At 47.7% G+C, this 15,898-nt stretch overlaps 2 protein-coding genes across 2 annotated transcripts in view; one reads left to right on the forward strand and one right to left on the reverse strand.

The window, feature by feature from the left end:
• Positions 1-13,352, forward strand: part of Ccpg1 (cell cycle progression 1) — a 33,775-nt gene extending 20,423 nt beyond the window's left edge. The window contains 6 exon segments of the mRNA XM_023724098.1: positions 4,629-4,871; positions 8,230-8,351; positions 9,410-10,782; positions 12,738-12,791; positions 12,793-12,882; positions 12,884-13,352. Of these exon segments, the coding sequence (XP_023579866.1) occupies positions 4,629-4,871; positions 8,230-8,351; positions 9,410-10,782; positions 12,738-12,791; positions 12,793-12,882; positions 12,884-12,926 (1,925 nt within the window). The 3' untranslated portion in view covers positions 12,927-13,352.
• Positions 13,353-13,424: 72 nt separating this feature from the next.
• Positions 13,425-15,898, reverse strand: part of Pigb (phosphatidylinositol glycan anchor biosynthesis class B) — an 18,430-nt gene continuing 15,956 nt past the window's right edge. The window contains exons 11-12 of the mRNA XM_023724056.1: positions 14,145-14,325; positions 13,425-13,648 (exon numbers count right to left, since the gene is read on the reverse strand). Coding sequence (XP_023579824.1) covers positions 13,460-13,648; positions 14,145-14,325 — 370 coding nt within the window. The 3' untranslated portion in view covers positions 13,425-13,459. The remainder of the gene's footprint in view (positions 13,649-14,144; positions 14,326-15,898) is intronic.

Here is a 15,898-nt window from a genome sequence, read left to right on the forward strand (position 1 = left end):
GGGGGATTGAACCGCGGTCCCCGATGCTTTGCTAAGCTTGTTCTAAGTAGGTGCTTTAGACCACTGAGCCATCTCTCCAGCCCCTGTACTTGCTCTTTGTTTGTTTCTTTTTTTCTTCTTTTTCTTTTTAAGTGTATTTAAGACAAGGTCTACAAGGTCTCACTACGTAGATCGGACTTGTTTGTAGTGATTCTCCTGTTTTCAGCCTCCCAAGTGCTGGGATTACAGGCACATGCTCCGGGGTGGGTATCAGGCCGCTGTGCTCTGTGTAAGGAGGTGCTTTTAGTCTGCTGAGCTGTCTGGCTGGCCCTGTTCCATTTCTTCTCTTTTCTTTTTTTCTCTTGCCTTTTTGAGACAGGGTCTCACTATGCAGCTCAGGTTGGCCTTGAGCTCACTATGCAGCCCAGACTGGTGTCTCAGTTATTCTTCTCTCGTTGCCAGGACAAATACCCAACACTCAAAATGAAGGAAGGAAGTTTTGTTTAGATCACAGCTAGTGGAAGTTTTTGTCCCCATTCAGCTGTCTCCGAGGCAGGATAGTGCGTGGCAAAGAGTAGAAGAGCAAAGGGGAGTGGCACTGGCTCCTGCAGCCAGCTAGCCTCTCGTCCCTCCCTACACATCACCTGCCCCAGTTAGGTGCAGCATCCACTCCCACAGTAATCAATCACAGACTCCAGAAGTTGCCCATGACTGCTTGAGGCTTTGGGGGTGGACACTACACACAAACCATAATAGCTGGTCTCATCACAATGATCTTCCTGCTTTGGCCTCCCCATTGCTGGGATTACAGGCATGGGTTACGGTTGTCTGGCCTTGTTATTTTCTCTGTAAACTATCAAACTATGCCACACAAGTGGAAGACTGAATCAAACAACCATTGTTCAGCACTTCGTGTTTTGAGTGACATCATAATGGCTGCATAATTCATCAAAAACATGTCCTTTATCTTTTGTTTTGTTGTAGAAAATTTCCATCTCAGGCTTTGGTTTTGTTGTTTCCCTGTTGACATCAGCAGTACCATTTTATTTTTCTTTGCCCTTATAAGAGGCTAATGCAAAAGATTTATTTCACAGTATATCTTTATTAAATCCAAAGATTATACTATACAACTCCATATTTTGCAACTGCAATATTTCACTTGGAATTTTTGCTTTGTTCCTATGTACACTGATCAGATTGTGCTCTGATAGCAAATTAACTGCAATTGGAAACTGGTAATGTCCGATCAGTTTGGGAGATGGGAGCAACAAGTCTATTCATGTCTGGTTTATTACCATAGGAATTAGGACCCAGTGGCTGAGTTCTGGATAAGTTTCTAAGTTGAAAGCATAGTAAGTCTTTGAATGTATAAGAGCATAAAATTTTATGCCATATTTGGAGGGTTTTGGGGGGAATATACTGTCTGAAGCTACAGCAAAAATGAAACGCTGCTAGATGTCTCTCAGTAGTCATGTATTCAGATGCATTAGTGCGTAGCAGCCACTTGCCTTTTTTTCCTTGGCTAGTGGTTTTGTCATCAAGCCTCAGGCAATATTGAAGGGAAACAAATCACCTCAGTATCATTGCTATTCAGCAGACCTCAAGCCTGTGACATTACCGTGAACAACCCTGCTAAGTGTAGCACACCTATGTGTGAATGCTTTCAGTTCAGTGAGTGAGGTGTCATAATAAATACATTTAGGAGTACGGCTGTTGGTGTGTACAGAATGTTTTCCTTGTATATCAGCATTTGTTTATAGCATAGCATTTTGCCTACAAATCATTTCCAGCATTGAAAGGCAAGTGCTCACCCCTCAAGTATTTTTCCTGTTTTCAGACCTGCTTCTAACACTGGCTCGTTCCATTTGTTTGCATGGCCAGTCTGCACCATTTCTACTAGTCCAGTATGCACCAGCAAGTGCTGCTTTCTTGTTATCTGAATCAAGGAGGTGTCTGTCAAGGGTGTCTGTTCAGTTCCTATGCCGTGTCACTGTCACAGGAGCTTAGGCTCACAGGGCCAGTGGCAGAGCCACCACCTTCATCACCTGTGTGTGGATGATCTGACCATCTCCCTTGCCCTCCTCCAGCACCTGGGAATAGGGCTTCCTGTGCGGTGCTGAATCAGGCTGCTCTTGCCGCCGCTCTGCCCCGTGCGCCTCGCCCTCCGTCTCGGGTGAATGCACAGACCAGGTATGCTTCGCTTTCTTGGACGCAGCTGCTGCTCGTCACAGCACAAAATGGCCACGTACGCAACGGGGGCGCGTGTATTCTGTTCCTTGGGGTGCTCATGAAAGCATGCAGACACGCGATTTACCTGTGAGAAAAACCAAGATACATTCCTCAAAACGAAACTAGAAGTTGCATTTGACCAAGCTATTTTTCTTATAGCTGTCTTTCATTTGAATCAATTTTTATAACACTTTTTTTAATGTATTTGGTACAGGGTCTCATCATGCAGCTCAGACTCAGTGATCCTTCTGTTTTCAGCCTCCCCCGCACTGGGATTACAGGTGTGCACCACCGTACCCATACCCGACACCTGCTCAGCGTGCCCCTGGGGCGGGGCCAGTCAGCATGGGGGACGGGGTTGAACCCTGGTCCCTGCTTTTGCCAGAGCAGGCGCTCAGTCCACTGAGCTATCTCACTGAGCCAGCCCTATAACATTCTTGAAAAGGCAAAAATATAAGAATGAATGACCTATCCATGTCCCAAAAGGATGAGAAAGAAGGATGGAACTGTAATCCCAGGGCAAAGGAGGCTGAGGCAGGAAGGTTATGATTTCAGGACAGACTAGGTTCCATGGACCATTAGGTATTTCTTCTACTTTTTGCTTGAGGGCATTATATTTCAGGGAAGGGTCTACAGTGTGTTCAGGGTCTCACTACTAGATCGGACTCGTAGTGATCTGCTTGTTTACAGCCTCCCAAGAGCTGGGATCACGGGCCTGCACCACCACGCCCAGTCTCAGTGGCCATCTCAGCGCACCCCGGGGGCGGGGCTGAGGTGGCAGGCAGGCCCCAGGATCGAAGCCCGGGCCCCTGTGCCTGCTTGCAGGCGCTTTGATCTGCTAAGCTATTTGGCTGGCCTGCTTGAGAACATTATAATCTTTGCAACTGTGTAATGTTTTATGGCGGCTTCAGTTCATAACCTGCTGGCTCCAAGGCAGTGTCACATGCAGAAGGGCAGCAGTTCATGGTAGCCCAGAATGACAAAAGCAGCAAGAGAGGAGAACAGAGAGCAGCAGTGTGAAGCTGTAATGGGTACTTCCAGTGGTTCTCTGTGTTGTTCCTATAATGAAGCTTTACATGTCTTTCTCCTGTTTGTGCACAAAGCCGGGTGGTAGGAGAAGCTGTAGAACTGCCTGCCCGTGTGAGAGTGTGGGACGCCTGGCCGAGAGGCCCACTGCCACCACCCTCCCAGAGGCCCTGACGGTGTGGCGGCCTGCCTGCACCCAGCTGCACAAGAGTGCCTGGCCCTGTGTGCTGATTTGGGCGCCTCTGCGCGCCCCGGGGTGCCAGGGCTTTGGGAGGCTGGGTGAGATGCTAGTGGAGCCGCCTGCCCGTCTGCTTGCTTGCCTTGGGCCTCAGGACAGATTGCTACAGAGGTTCCAGGTCCAGTGTTTCAGTGCTATAGGGATGGCTGAGAAAGCTGGAGCTTCTGCTGAAGACTGGAATGCATGAGTGAGGTTCAGCTGGCTTTGGATTCTCTGCTGAGAGTAGCAATGTGAGTGCCTCAAGGAACTGGGATGTGCAGTTTGCATTTATCTCTGTGTAATTCTGCTTCAGAAAGTCTTACTGCAGCCCTCCAGCCACAAGCGTGAAAGCCTGTGGATGGTGCGATGCTTTAAGGCTTCATGCCTGAGGCAGTGCTGTCCTAGAATAGCTATGGACCAAGAGTGGCCGGCTTGAGGGTCATGACTCAGTGCTTGTGGGAATAGATGTTCTTCCCTGTACGCGCGTACACACACACACACACACGCGTGCACGCTGCTCTGCGCAGAGATTGAGGAGTGTACCTGTCGGGGTTTGCTGCTGGGTCCTGCGCTGTTTTGAAGCATGTGCTGTGCCTTCACGCCTCACTCACTTCCTGGCCTGGTTGTTTTAAGCCAGCTGATTCCTATAGAGTTAATAGACCGTGCCTGGACAGACTTCTTGAACTGGCTGGACAAACATCTCAAGCTGGTGCTTTGGGGTGTGCCTGGGATGAGTTTTTGGTGTGGTTTTCTTGTCCCAGTTTTTCTCTGCTGCCCTCTTCCAAGAGAAGCCCCAGTGGGCATGGGGTGGCAAGGACTGGAGGCCCACACCTGGGGACATCCCTTACCGCTACTGCAAGTGGCAGAGCTGCAGGCCTACAAGCTGTGACATAGTAGTGCCTGTCACACCAGCTTCTCCACCTTCTGTTGCTCTGTATGTCAAGTGTGGTGTTGTTTCTGGCTGCCTTGGTAGAAAGCCCAGAGGGTGGCACTGAGCTCTCTTAAGGCTTTCCTAAAATCTGAATACCCGGGGGCCAGGGAGATGGCTCAGTAGAATAAGCGCTTGCTTGGTAAGTGCAAGGGCCTGAGTTCAATCCCTGGTTCTACCAAAAAAAAAAAAAAAAAAACAAACAAACAAAAAAATCTGAATACCTGAATGTCAGCATTTTTCTTTTAGTATTTCTGTCTCAGCATGTCTGCGATGGATCCAGCAGTGATGAGGCCAGCGATCAGCGTAGTTCTGGCCTCCGCCGGCGCCGAACCTTGCTCCGGAGGAAGGTGGAGGTCTGGGTCAAGGAGTGGGAACATCGGGACACAGGGCCTCTTGCAGAGCCTCCGAAGCGTCAGTGTGGCAGGGTCGGCAAGTGCCTGGTGCTCGCCCTAGTGGTGGCGGTCAGCCTGGGCTTGGGACATTTCTATGGTGAGTGGGGCGTGAGCATGCGTGTGGGCTGTGCAAGTGAACAGAGAGCTGGCCAGCTGGATGAGACTCTGGAGGGGCGGCTGGGGTGTGCGCCTAGTGCCAGCTCCGATGGGCCTGGGACCTTGCTGCCTGCTTGTGTCTCAGTCCTCTCATTTGTGAATGGCAGTGCTACTGCTGCCATAAAGTTTAAGCAAAGTAGGAGGTGTTAGAGCTAGGCTAAATAATGCACACTGGTGGTCCCACCTACTTGGGAGGCTGAAGTGGGAGAATCATTTGAATCCAAAAAAGGAAAGGTAAATATTTCTATATAAAGTCTATTTTAATACTTTTAAATATGTATTTTAAATATTTTTTAAAGTAAAAAAGATTAGATGATTAAAAATGAAGTGTGGGCCAGGCACAGTGGTACTCACTGGTAATCCCAGCACTGAGGAGGATGTGAGTCGGAGGCCATCCTGAACTACCTAGTGGCACCATGTCTCCAGAAATAAAAGTGTGAAATGATTGCCATGAGGTAAATCATTATAATTTGGTGTTACGTAGATCCCAGTCAGAGTACTTACATTTAGAATGTCTCAATAGTTAATGCTAACAATGATTGCAACTTTTGAATTTTAATGACATCGTCATTTTTTGGCATTCATTGTCACCACCATGAACACAGTGAATTTTCTGTTTTTTGGTTTTTGTTTTTTAAGAGAGGCTTACTATGCAGTTCAGGCTGGTCCTGGGCTTACTGAGTAGCCTATGTTGGCCTCAGATTCTGTGCTGCAATTACAGACTTGCATTGTGCCCACCCAAGTTTTCCCTTGTGATGGCCTTTCTTGTTGCTTTGCCTCCTGCTGACGTGTGTCCGTTGTCTTCCCAGAGCCACTGCATCTCTTGGGTGCGAGGAGGACAGGGCTCTATATGGTGCTGTCTTTGTCTTCAGTGTAGAAATGCAGCCTGTCCGGAGATGGTGTATCCAGGAACTGAGCTTTTGCTTGTTCCACGGGCTGTGGAGGGGAGCAGACCTCATACATTTGTCTGCATTATATAAAGTACTGTGAGCGTTTTTGTCTATGTAATCCACACTTTTTCATTATTTTTGTGGTATTGGAGATTGGACCCAGGAACTTTCTAACACTGTTGCACCCCAGCCCTTTGTACTTTTTGTTTTGATACAAGCTCTCCTAAATTGCCCAGGCAGGACTCCAACTTGGAATTGTCCTGCCTCAGCCTCCCAGATTGCTGAGATTACCATGAGCCACCACAGCTGGTTTATGATCCATATTTTAACTTTCTGCTTTGCCAATTCCCTGTAACAGTGTATTCTTTATATGGAGATTAGAGTGTTGCTCTTAGCTTGAGCCGATTTGGGAAAGAGTGTAGTGTATTTAATGCGATATAAAAGTGGAATGAACTCATGGCAGCATGCTGTAAAAAGTCTGGGTGACCATAATGAAGACAGTCAAGATGGCTTAAAGTCCAGGAGGTAAGATGTGCTCTCTTGTGTATTCTGTCCCCTGGATAAGCCACCTGCCCTCAGAGGCTTCGGGGCTGCATGCGAGCGCGTCCTCCTCAGGCTGCACATGTACTAATGCCACCAGTGTGTGTGGGGTCACAAGGGAGGCTCGAGGCAAAGATCGGGGTAGTGTCAAGCACAGCGCACTAAAATCTCACCAGTTGCAAGACCTTTGAGTGGTTGTGGAAAGGTCACTTTAGAGAAGTAGCCCTTCCAAAGGGGGAGAGGTTATTTCCTTGTTACTGAACAGTCAGCTTTGCTTTAGTGATTAGTTACACGTTTTCCTGAGCAGTTTCCTTAGCCTTTGTCAGCATGAAAATCACTGATGGCCTTGTGGCAGTGAGGTTCCTGCCATGGGAATAGAAACCCTGACTGGAGTGACCTTTCAAGGTCACTAAGTCCCGAGTCTACTCAGACATGGCTGGGCAAGAGCTGACACCATGGCAGTGATGCTGTGGTCGGCAGTGAGCGACACACATGCACATGGCAGTGCAGTGCCTGGCATACGCTCCACAAGTCTTACCCACACGGAGGTTATTTCCAGTGGATTCCTTCTGTCTTGTCAGCACTGGAAAGTTAAAAGGGTTTCTGTTCCTCTAGGAATTAGGTTTTTCCTTTTTTTTGTTTTTTGTGGAACCGGGGATTGAACTCGGGTCCTTGCTCTTGCCAAGGAAGCACTTATTCCACTGAGCCATCTCCCTGTCCCCTCCTCTAGGAATTAGGAAGGGGTAAGTTTAGGTAGCTTTTGCGATTTCTTGAAATGTTTGCCATGGGGACCAGGGAGATAGCTCAGTACATTAAGTGCTTGCCTGGCAAGCGCAAGGGCCTGAGTTCAATCCCCGGTTCTGCCAAAAAAAAAAAAAAAAAAAAAGATAATTTAAGGATAATAAATGAATTCTTATATAGAATTTCATACTTGCTAACTGGTATTTGGAATCTCTAACAAGATAGAAAGACAACAATATGCAATGTATTTATTATTGAAACTGTCCTACTAATTGGTTGTGAAACTGTCTCAGTGCTGTTTCTCAATAACATTACTTTTTAAAAAACAAGATAAGATAGAAAAGCTTAGATGATATGAAATAATGAGAACAAATTTTTTTTCTACCAGTAAGGGTGGAAAATATATCCATTCTGTCATCTTTTCCTTTTAGAATTTGGGCATGGTAATGTGACCAATCAGTAGATTTGACATTAAGGTTGCTGAATGCATTTTGCCACTTTTGACTTAGTGGTTTCTTTTTTTTGTTAAATCTGCATGAAGTATGTAACAGCATGTTTTGGGGAAATAACCCTTATTTTAAGGTGAAAAATCAGGAAATCTTTATCACAACTGGGTTAAGGGCAGTGGCACTCCAGTAGTCTTAACTGTTGTGGGATTCATAAAAGACTGGGCTGTGAGCTGGTTGTGAAACACATGCTTGTAATCCCAACACTTGGGAGGCTGAGGCAGGAAGATCACTGAGTTTGAGGCCAGCCTGGGCTGCATGATAACCTATCTCCAAAGAAAAAGCAAAAAATCAAACAAAACCAAAGTTTCCTTTTTGTTTGTGTAATATAGCTGGCCTTCTTGTCTTGATCAAAAGGCTAATAAGCTGCTTAATGTGTAGGGGTGTGTGCTAACAAAAATTTTATAAATTCACCTACTGTAGAACTGATGTATTATGATTAACATCCATTATCATTTGATCACTTATTTTTTTGTATAATCTGAATTTTTAAACAGTGAAATGTTGATTTTTTTAAGATCCAGATTAAGAAATTAGATAATATTGAAATGAAATGTATTACGTATTTAAGAATATTGGTAATAATAAAATAGTATACATATAATTAACATTTTCCTTTTAGGCACAGTTCAGAGTCAGAGGTGGCAGCAGTCAGTCCAGAAGCCTCCAGAGGACACTGCAAGTGATGTGATGGGTTACCTGCCCCAGCACGCCCGGGTGCCAGAGCCCCCTCTAGACGCCAAGGTGCGTGCCACTGACAGCAGCACAGCTGGCCTGCGGCACACGGTGCAGTGCCGAACCCAGCAGTAACCCGGCTGCGTGTCTGTAGCCCTCTAACAGCCGAGCTGCCTTGCTGAGATAAGGTTACTGAATGTGATTAGAATACAGCACGTGCCTTACTACATGCAGCATGAAGAAAATGGGCAAAGGAAGCACCACCTTGTTGACTTGTCAGACAGTGTGCTTCATCCTAAATCTGAATTGCTGTTAACCAGGCAGGCTGTGCAGTGAGGAGTATCTGTATTTGAGTCCTTAACTGTGTCCTGGCAGGGTAATGGAGTAAGAATTAACAGTTGACATTTGGCATATGTTTACACATCCTTATGGACACATAGACGCATACAGACACATTTTTGTTGTTAATATTATTTGCACAGAACTAAGCAAAACATTTCCAAGAGCCTGACACAGCACCTGAGAGCCTCCTGGGAGGGGCTCTGGCCCTTCTCCCTCCTCTCCCAGGCTCTGGTTTGTATTTTTTGCAAAGACTGCTCGTTTACATCTGGACTGTGCCCTTTGATGAGAGTCCTGTTGAAGGTACCTGCTAGCACTCACCTGCCTGCGTGCACCAGGTGTTGCCATTTTCTTTGTCAGCTTGGCTATGGTTCTGTAGGGACCATGGCTTTTAGGGATGAATCTGCTGTGGCTCCTGGTCTGTGTTCTGGGTCCCACCAAGTGCACCACAGCCCTCTTCTCATTTCTCATGGTGGGGGCAGAACTCAGGGCCTCCCTGGTGAGGTGAGCGCTGAAGCCCTGAGCTGCTCCCAGCCGTCCCCTTTGCAGTCCTATGGAGGTGGACTAGCAGGCTTGTCTTGTCTTTAAAGCCTTCCCACACTTCACTGGATATAGCTGTCTGCCCTGCATTTTCTTGCATATGAAATCTCAGTTTTCTTACTTTTATACCGTTAAAAATAATACCCAAGGAATACTGCCTGTAGAAATAAAGCTAAATTTATGAGGTATTAATTTCTTAAAGATTTAAACTCAGTTTTTGAATTCTTGACCTTTCTCTTTCAAAATAGCTTTCGAAAGACATTCTTAGAAGGTGTCGGCTCCTGACTGCAGCTGAGAAAATGTCCCTTGAAACTCAGAAAAAGAGACTTGCTACCCAAAATCACCACTTAAGAGTGTCTCTGGAGAAGGGGGAGAGTGCTATGGGTTCACTCCAGGAGGAAGCTGGGAAGCTGAGAGAGCAGATTCAAATACTGGAAGAGAAAGGTACAAGTGCTGACTTAATCCTAGAAAATCAGAAGCTCAGGCAGCATTTGGAGGACGCAAAGCAGAAGATACACAGCTTCCTTAATCAAAGGGAGCTTCTCCTGGCAGAAACCCAGACGCTGCGGAGTGAGCTGGAGCGAGAACAGAAAGTGGCGGCATCTCTGCGGAAGGAGATACTGCAGCGCCAGCCTGGTCGCTGGCAGGCCAAGCCTGGTTCTTCCCAGGAGGAGGAGATGGCAGGGTTACGGGAAAGAGTGTCGGAGCTGGAGCAGAAGCTGAGCTTGGAGCAGCAGCGCTCTGACCTGTGGGAAAGACTGTATGTCGAAGCCAAAGACCAGAATGGAAAGCCAGACACTGGGAGACAGAAAGGCAGCAGAGGACACCACAGGGCGAAGAGTAAGTCAAAGGAAACATTTTTGGGAACGGTAAAGGAAACTTTTGATGCCATGAAAAATTCTACCAAGGAGTTTGTGAGGCATCATAAAGAAAAAATTAAGCAGGCTAAAGAAGCCGTGAAGGAAAATCTAAAAAAGTTCTCCGAGTCAGTTAAATCCACTTTCCGACATTTTAAAGATACCACCAAGACCATCTTTGACAAAAAGGGCAATAAAAGATTTGGGGCTACCAAAGAAACGGTGACTGAAAAAAAAAACCCAGTATTTAGTGACTATTCACACCCACAGCCTAAGGCACCTTCCCCGAGCCAGAAGGCCCGCAGCCCCACGCAGAGGGACCAAAAGAGAGGACAGCCCACTCCCCGGCCAGGGCCCAGGGGAGCCACGTGTGTCCACAGGGACAGTGGTGCCTATGGCAGACAACGAGGTTGTGGGTCTCCCCGAGAGGCTGCTGAAAGCACTCAGGAAGAGCCTTTTAGCCCTTGCAACATGGTGGTGAATCCTGTACTGATGGGTGAATTTAGGCAAATAATTAGAAGATACTTGTTAAAAGAGCTGCATGCATTTCACCATTGGGAAGAACTTAATGAATTCATCAATCAGTTTATCGTTAATGGTCTCTTCACAAATAGTCAGCAGATCTTCGCAGACTTTGTTAGTGATGTTAAGGACTACCTTAAAAGCATGAAGGAGTATCAAGTAGATCACGGAGTGCTTGAGAAGCTGGATGGATACATCTGCAGATACTTGGCTGGCAGTCTAGCCGCCCCGCACAGACCCAGGTCGGTTTACATAGAACCACGTCTCCATAACAGCTTCTAGCTCTTGGCGTGGGGTCGTGTTGCCACTGACAAGCGTCTTGGAAGGTTACTGTTGTCATAATACAGAGACATGCTTTATTACTCTGAAAGCTTAGAATAAATGGAAAGGTACAGCGTTAACATTATAACTGTTTCAAATAGAAAATTCCATACATCAATGTTACTTAAATGATTGTTTTATCTGAAAAATCAGATAAGATTATATAAAGCCTGTCTTCAATGATTTTGTTTCACTAGGATTTACACGAACGGATAGTTGCCACGTGACCTCTTTAATGTCCTCGTATGCTCACCTTCAGAGTAGGCACCGTACGTCTTACTCTGAAGCCAGAAAAGCTTAGCTGGCAGGCCTCCTGCCCCTGCTGTTGTTACTCATAGGCCAGGTAGTTAGCTACGATTTCCTACCACACCGTGGTGCTGGCGAGGGCAGTGGCACAAAGAAGCCCACATTTCCTGGGTGCGTATTGCAGTTACTCTATCTACTGTCACCAGCTTTTTATTTTTAACATGCAATCCTCCTAACATTCAGCGTCACTTCTTACCTCTGAGATACATCTGTATATGTATGAATAAATGCAGCGTGTCTACAAAGTGATGAGCCGGGTCTGGTGTCTTTAGTCACTGGGCAGCTCTGTGCTGCCCTTATGGCAAAATGCTGGGGCTGGGAAGGCAGGGCTATGAGGAGGAAGCAGTCTGCAGGGGAGGTGGCCTTGCACTGGCGTGGGTTTTGTGATGCTCCTGAAAGAATGAGCTCCGCAGGCAGGCGTTTACTCGAAAGGCCCAGCAGTCCCAGTGAGGCTAGAAGGTTCAGGCCCTAAGGGCCTTGCCTCACACTGAACACAGGGCAACCCACAGTGGGTGGGCCCAATCCTAGTGGAGCCAGAGATCGGGAGAGTAGAGGTGAGGGCTGATGACCTCGAGCCGGACAGCAGATGGATGGGAGAGGGCTGAGAAAAGCAGAGCTGCAGTGCAGAGGAACAGTTGGCAGGAGGGTGCCCTGATGCCCAGCGGTGTCACAGAGGGGAGGTAGGGACAGGTGACACCAGGGCAGGGTCTGGTGTAGTGAGCTGTGGCTCCACAGGGCGTAGTGTGCACAAGGCCACAAAAAAGGCTGTGCTGAGGTGCGCTGACATGTTACCATGGGCCGAGCAAACGTGCAGCAAGGAGAAAGGCAGCTTGGCTTGGGAACCGAGGGGCAGCAGTGGCCATCTGGGCCTGCACCAAGCGGTGACTGCACCAGGTGGGGCAATGGGAGCCTGGCCCAGGCTGGGGTAGCCACTATAGACACTGAGAGGAGGGAGAGCAGGTGGCTTTTGGTGAGAGGCACGGCTTCCTGCTGAGGTCAAGGTCCGTGGGGGAGGGGCTTCGTGCAGTGGAAGGAAAACCCACGCCATGTCGCACTGTCACATTGCTATTCTTCAAGCATTTTCTCTCTTGCTGGTAGTGATATTTGTCCTTTGCTTTTTTCTTTTTTGGTTTATGTTGAGAGACAGGGCCTCAATATAGTTTAGCCTGGCCTTGAACAAACTCATGGTGACCGTCCTGCTTCAGCCTCCCCAGTGCTGAGATTACAGGTGGGCACACACCTCTATCTTGCTTTTTTTGAGAGTAGGTCTGGAATTGAATTACATAGCTCGGGCTGTCTGTAAAACTCGGCTGTCCTATCTCAGCTTCCTATTACAGATATACACTGCAATGCCCAGCTAATTTTGTCTTCCTTTAGGGTTAAAACAATGTGATACCCACTTTCATTTACCCCTTTTTTGGTGCCAGTAATCAGAATTACACTTTATATTAACATCCTTTGCAAGTATTAATGTAGTAGGTCAATGGAGATTAAACAGTAAAATTGTTTGTAACTTAATTTACACAAGCTGAACTCTAACATAGACAAAAAATTTGTTTACTGCTTTCAGTCGACCTGATAAAAAGCAACGTATGGTAAATATTGAAAACTCCAGGCATGGCAAACGAGCAGACGCACCCTCAGCCGCAGCCTCGTAACAGGGAAGGTAAATGGCATAGTAACTGTGGTGGTACTGATGGAGGACACGTGGCAACCGGAAGTAGAACTGGGGCAGCAGCCTTTTGGTCCTAAATACTAACCACAATGGCATTTAAGTTAGAACACGAAGACACATGGATGCTTTCTGCACTGGTTGGTGTGGAAGCCAAGATGGGATTATCGAGAGGACGTCACCACTTTGCATTTTCGTGTTTGAAGAGATCATGGCTTCAGAGCAGTACTTACAGCATCAGTCAGAAGCTTACTGCTGACCTGCACTTAGTAGTTTAGCTTTGTTGAAACAGATACATTTTCAGCACTGGAAAATGCAGTAGTTTAAGGAAGCCAGGCATGCAACAGACTATGCATGAGCTGAGCCTTCTGTCCGCGCCACGTGTGACAGAGTAACACCACTGAGTTGGAGCTGCACGATGTGCGCTGCGGTGGGCATCTCTAACCTCTGCTGACCTCTTCCACTTGTCTTTGTGGGTTCAAGTGTGCTGACCTGGGAAGCTTGCTGCTCTCAGCCTTCTACTTGTTTTCTTGTGAAACCCTCTGTACATCTGATTCTAGAAGAAACAATAAAACTACAGCACGAGGAAGTGCACAGGTTTTTATTGGGTTCTAGACATGTTAGCGTGGATCTTTCTGCGATTCTCCAAGCACATGGTGCTTGGCAACCCAGTCCAGTCCACGTGGTGCCACCCCAAACTTGCGTTCGTAGACATAGATGTGGCTTCCAGTTCGGCCCTCTGGGAAGTGAGTGTGGAAGAAAACTGCAGTTCTCTTGTAACTCCTTGAAGTTAGGAAGGTACGGATTTCCTACAAGTCAGTTGCCATCTTAAGTGCCAGTGCAGACATGCAGAGCAGGCAGGCAGACAGGCACACACACAGACCCCGGGGCCAGGGATATGCAGGTGCACCGCTTTCTCTGTGCTGCCTGGGGGCCTTGCTCTGAGCTCCCTCTCCCAGGCCTTCATTGTTCGCATGTTTTATTACAGTTCTGGTGCTGAACTGGGGGCCTCATCTTCAGCCATTTTGGTTTTTGCCACTTTGAGGTAAAGTCTCCCTGAAGTTGGCCACCCTGGTACTGTCTTGGCCTCCCTAAGTGCTATTATAGGCGTGCACCACCACGCCTATTTCTTACTAAATTACTTCACAGTAACTAATGACCCTGCCAGCTACAGACCTGGGACTGACTGGAGGAGACACTGCCAGGTATGGGGGTGCAGTGTGCCGAGGCACATGGCGCTGTCTACCTGCTCCCTGAGCCCGAGGTGACACACAAACCCAAGTGCTCCTTTCCCAAGCTACCCACCTCCTCCAAAGAGCTGAAGATGACCAGGCGAGCTGGCAGAGAGGTGGCGTCTGGAAACTCCCTCTGTAGCCAGTCCACGGGGCTCAGGTAGAAGGTGTCTGCCTCGTCCAGGTACCTGCTCTGCCCGGCCAGGTCCGGAGGGCACTGCAGGAACCGCAGTGGGAGTGGACAGTGCACATGGCTGTGGAAGGCAGAGATGCTGCCCGTCAGCACAGGGGCACCAAGAGCATGGTGCCCCTCCAGTGTGAGTGTGAAAGCTGTGCTCCTAAGCCCCAAGCAGTAGCAACTGGGGACCCCGCGGGTGTGCCAGACAGTGGGGCAAGGATTCTCACTCTCCCCTTCTGTGCTGGAGGGCTCATGGCCTTGAGTGGCATCATGGGTGTGCGCCACCATGCCCACCCACTTACAGGTTTCTATCTTCAGCCCTTAAGAGTGTCATGTTCACAGTCTCTGCAGCTGCTGTTTCAACATGGTGCAGAGACCGGCATTAAAGAGGAAGAGTCTGCCAGTCCAGCTGGGGCACTTCTGGGCTGGGCAGAAGCTTCCAAGAAAGCTAGACCTCACTTGACAAAAAAAAGACTTTAATGTTCCACTAGAAATGGGGTTTAATTATATTTGTCTGTGAGGTGCATACTTATCTAATCTCACAACTCTTATGATCTTGGAGAAGGCCCCGCTGTAAAGCAAAAATTCTGAGCAGCAGCTGCCAGCCTTGTACTCTAGGGGAAGCACCAGAGCTTGGCAGGCACACGTCAAGGCTTGAAGCACGGGGCACTGACTGCTGCCACTCCACCTGTCTTCCCTAGGCTCGGCCACTGGCCCTGAGTGTAGGGGACCAAGCTCGTCTGCCCGTGCCACACTGTGGTGAACACAGCCTGTGGTTCTCACGGGCAATTCCAGTTTTCCAAGTTGTGTATTAATATTTGGCATTATTCCACTGTGATCTCATTCTCCAAAAATGAGATCCGTGGGTATGCTAAGTGGGTGTGCAAGTAGAGTGCCAACTCTACTGCTTAAAACTGGGTCGAGTTAAAGTTAAACAGGTGTAGAATTCATTATAGGCCAGCTGGCCCCTCTGTTCTTGTCCTGCTCGATTCTTTGTATTACCAGCAATGCCCCAATCATGCATCGGCATGTCTGGTCGCACAGGTGAGGTCTGAAGAGATTAAGGCCGACTGACAGCCAGGGCTATAGTCCAATAGTAAATCTGGGTTAGAACCTAGTGTTCCGAGATTAATTCACAACTGTGTAAAAAGATAGAACAAAGATTCATAGTAAGTTAAGTGGTAACTGAGTTTCATTTTCTTTTTCCTTTCATAGTATACTGGGTTTTGTTTGAGCCAAAGGCCTTCCTGGTACGTGCTAGGCAAGTGCTCTTCCACTGGGCTATACCTCAGCCGGCAGCCCTTCTAAAGATGTTTCATACCAGTTTAAATCAGATTTAAGTGTAAATCGTTCAAGTTTTTATTTTTACTATTTACCTGAGTGTACTTAAAACTCAACCCAGGAGAACCCCAGCACTGCTCTGCACCCCTACGTCTTGGTAACTGGCACAGCTTGGCTTTGAATCTGCACACCTCCTGCCTTAGCCTCCCGAGAGGGTACAGCCTGTACAACCATGCCTGGCTGATTTTTTTTTTCTTTTTAAATAAAATTTACGGGGCCGGGGAGATGGCTCAGTAGAATAAGCGCTTCCCTGGCAAGCGCAAAGGCCTGACTTCAATCCCCGGTTCCACCAAATAAATAAATAAATA

Source organism: Octodon degus, unplaced genomic scaffold (genome assembly GCF_000260255.1).
Source record: "Octodon degus isolate 3935 unplaced genomic scaffold, OctDeg1.0 scaffold00105, whole genome shotgun sequence".
Taxonomy (NCBI): Eukaryota; Metazoa; Chordata; class Mammalia; order Rodentia; family Octodontidae; genus Octodon; species Octodon degus.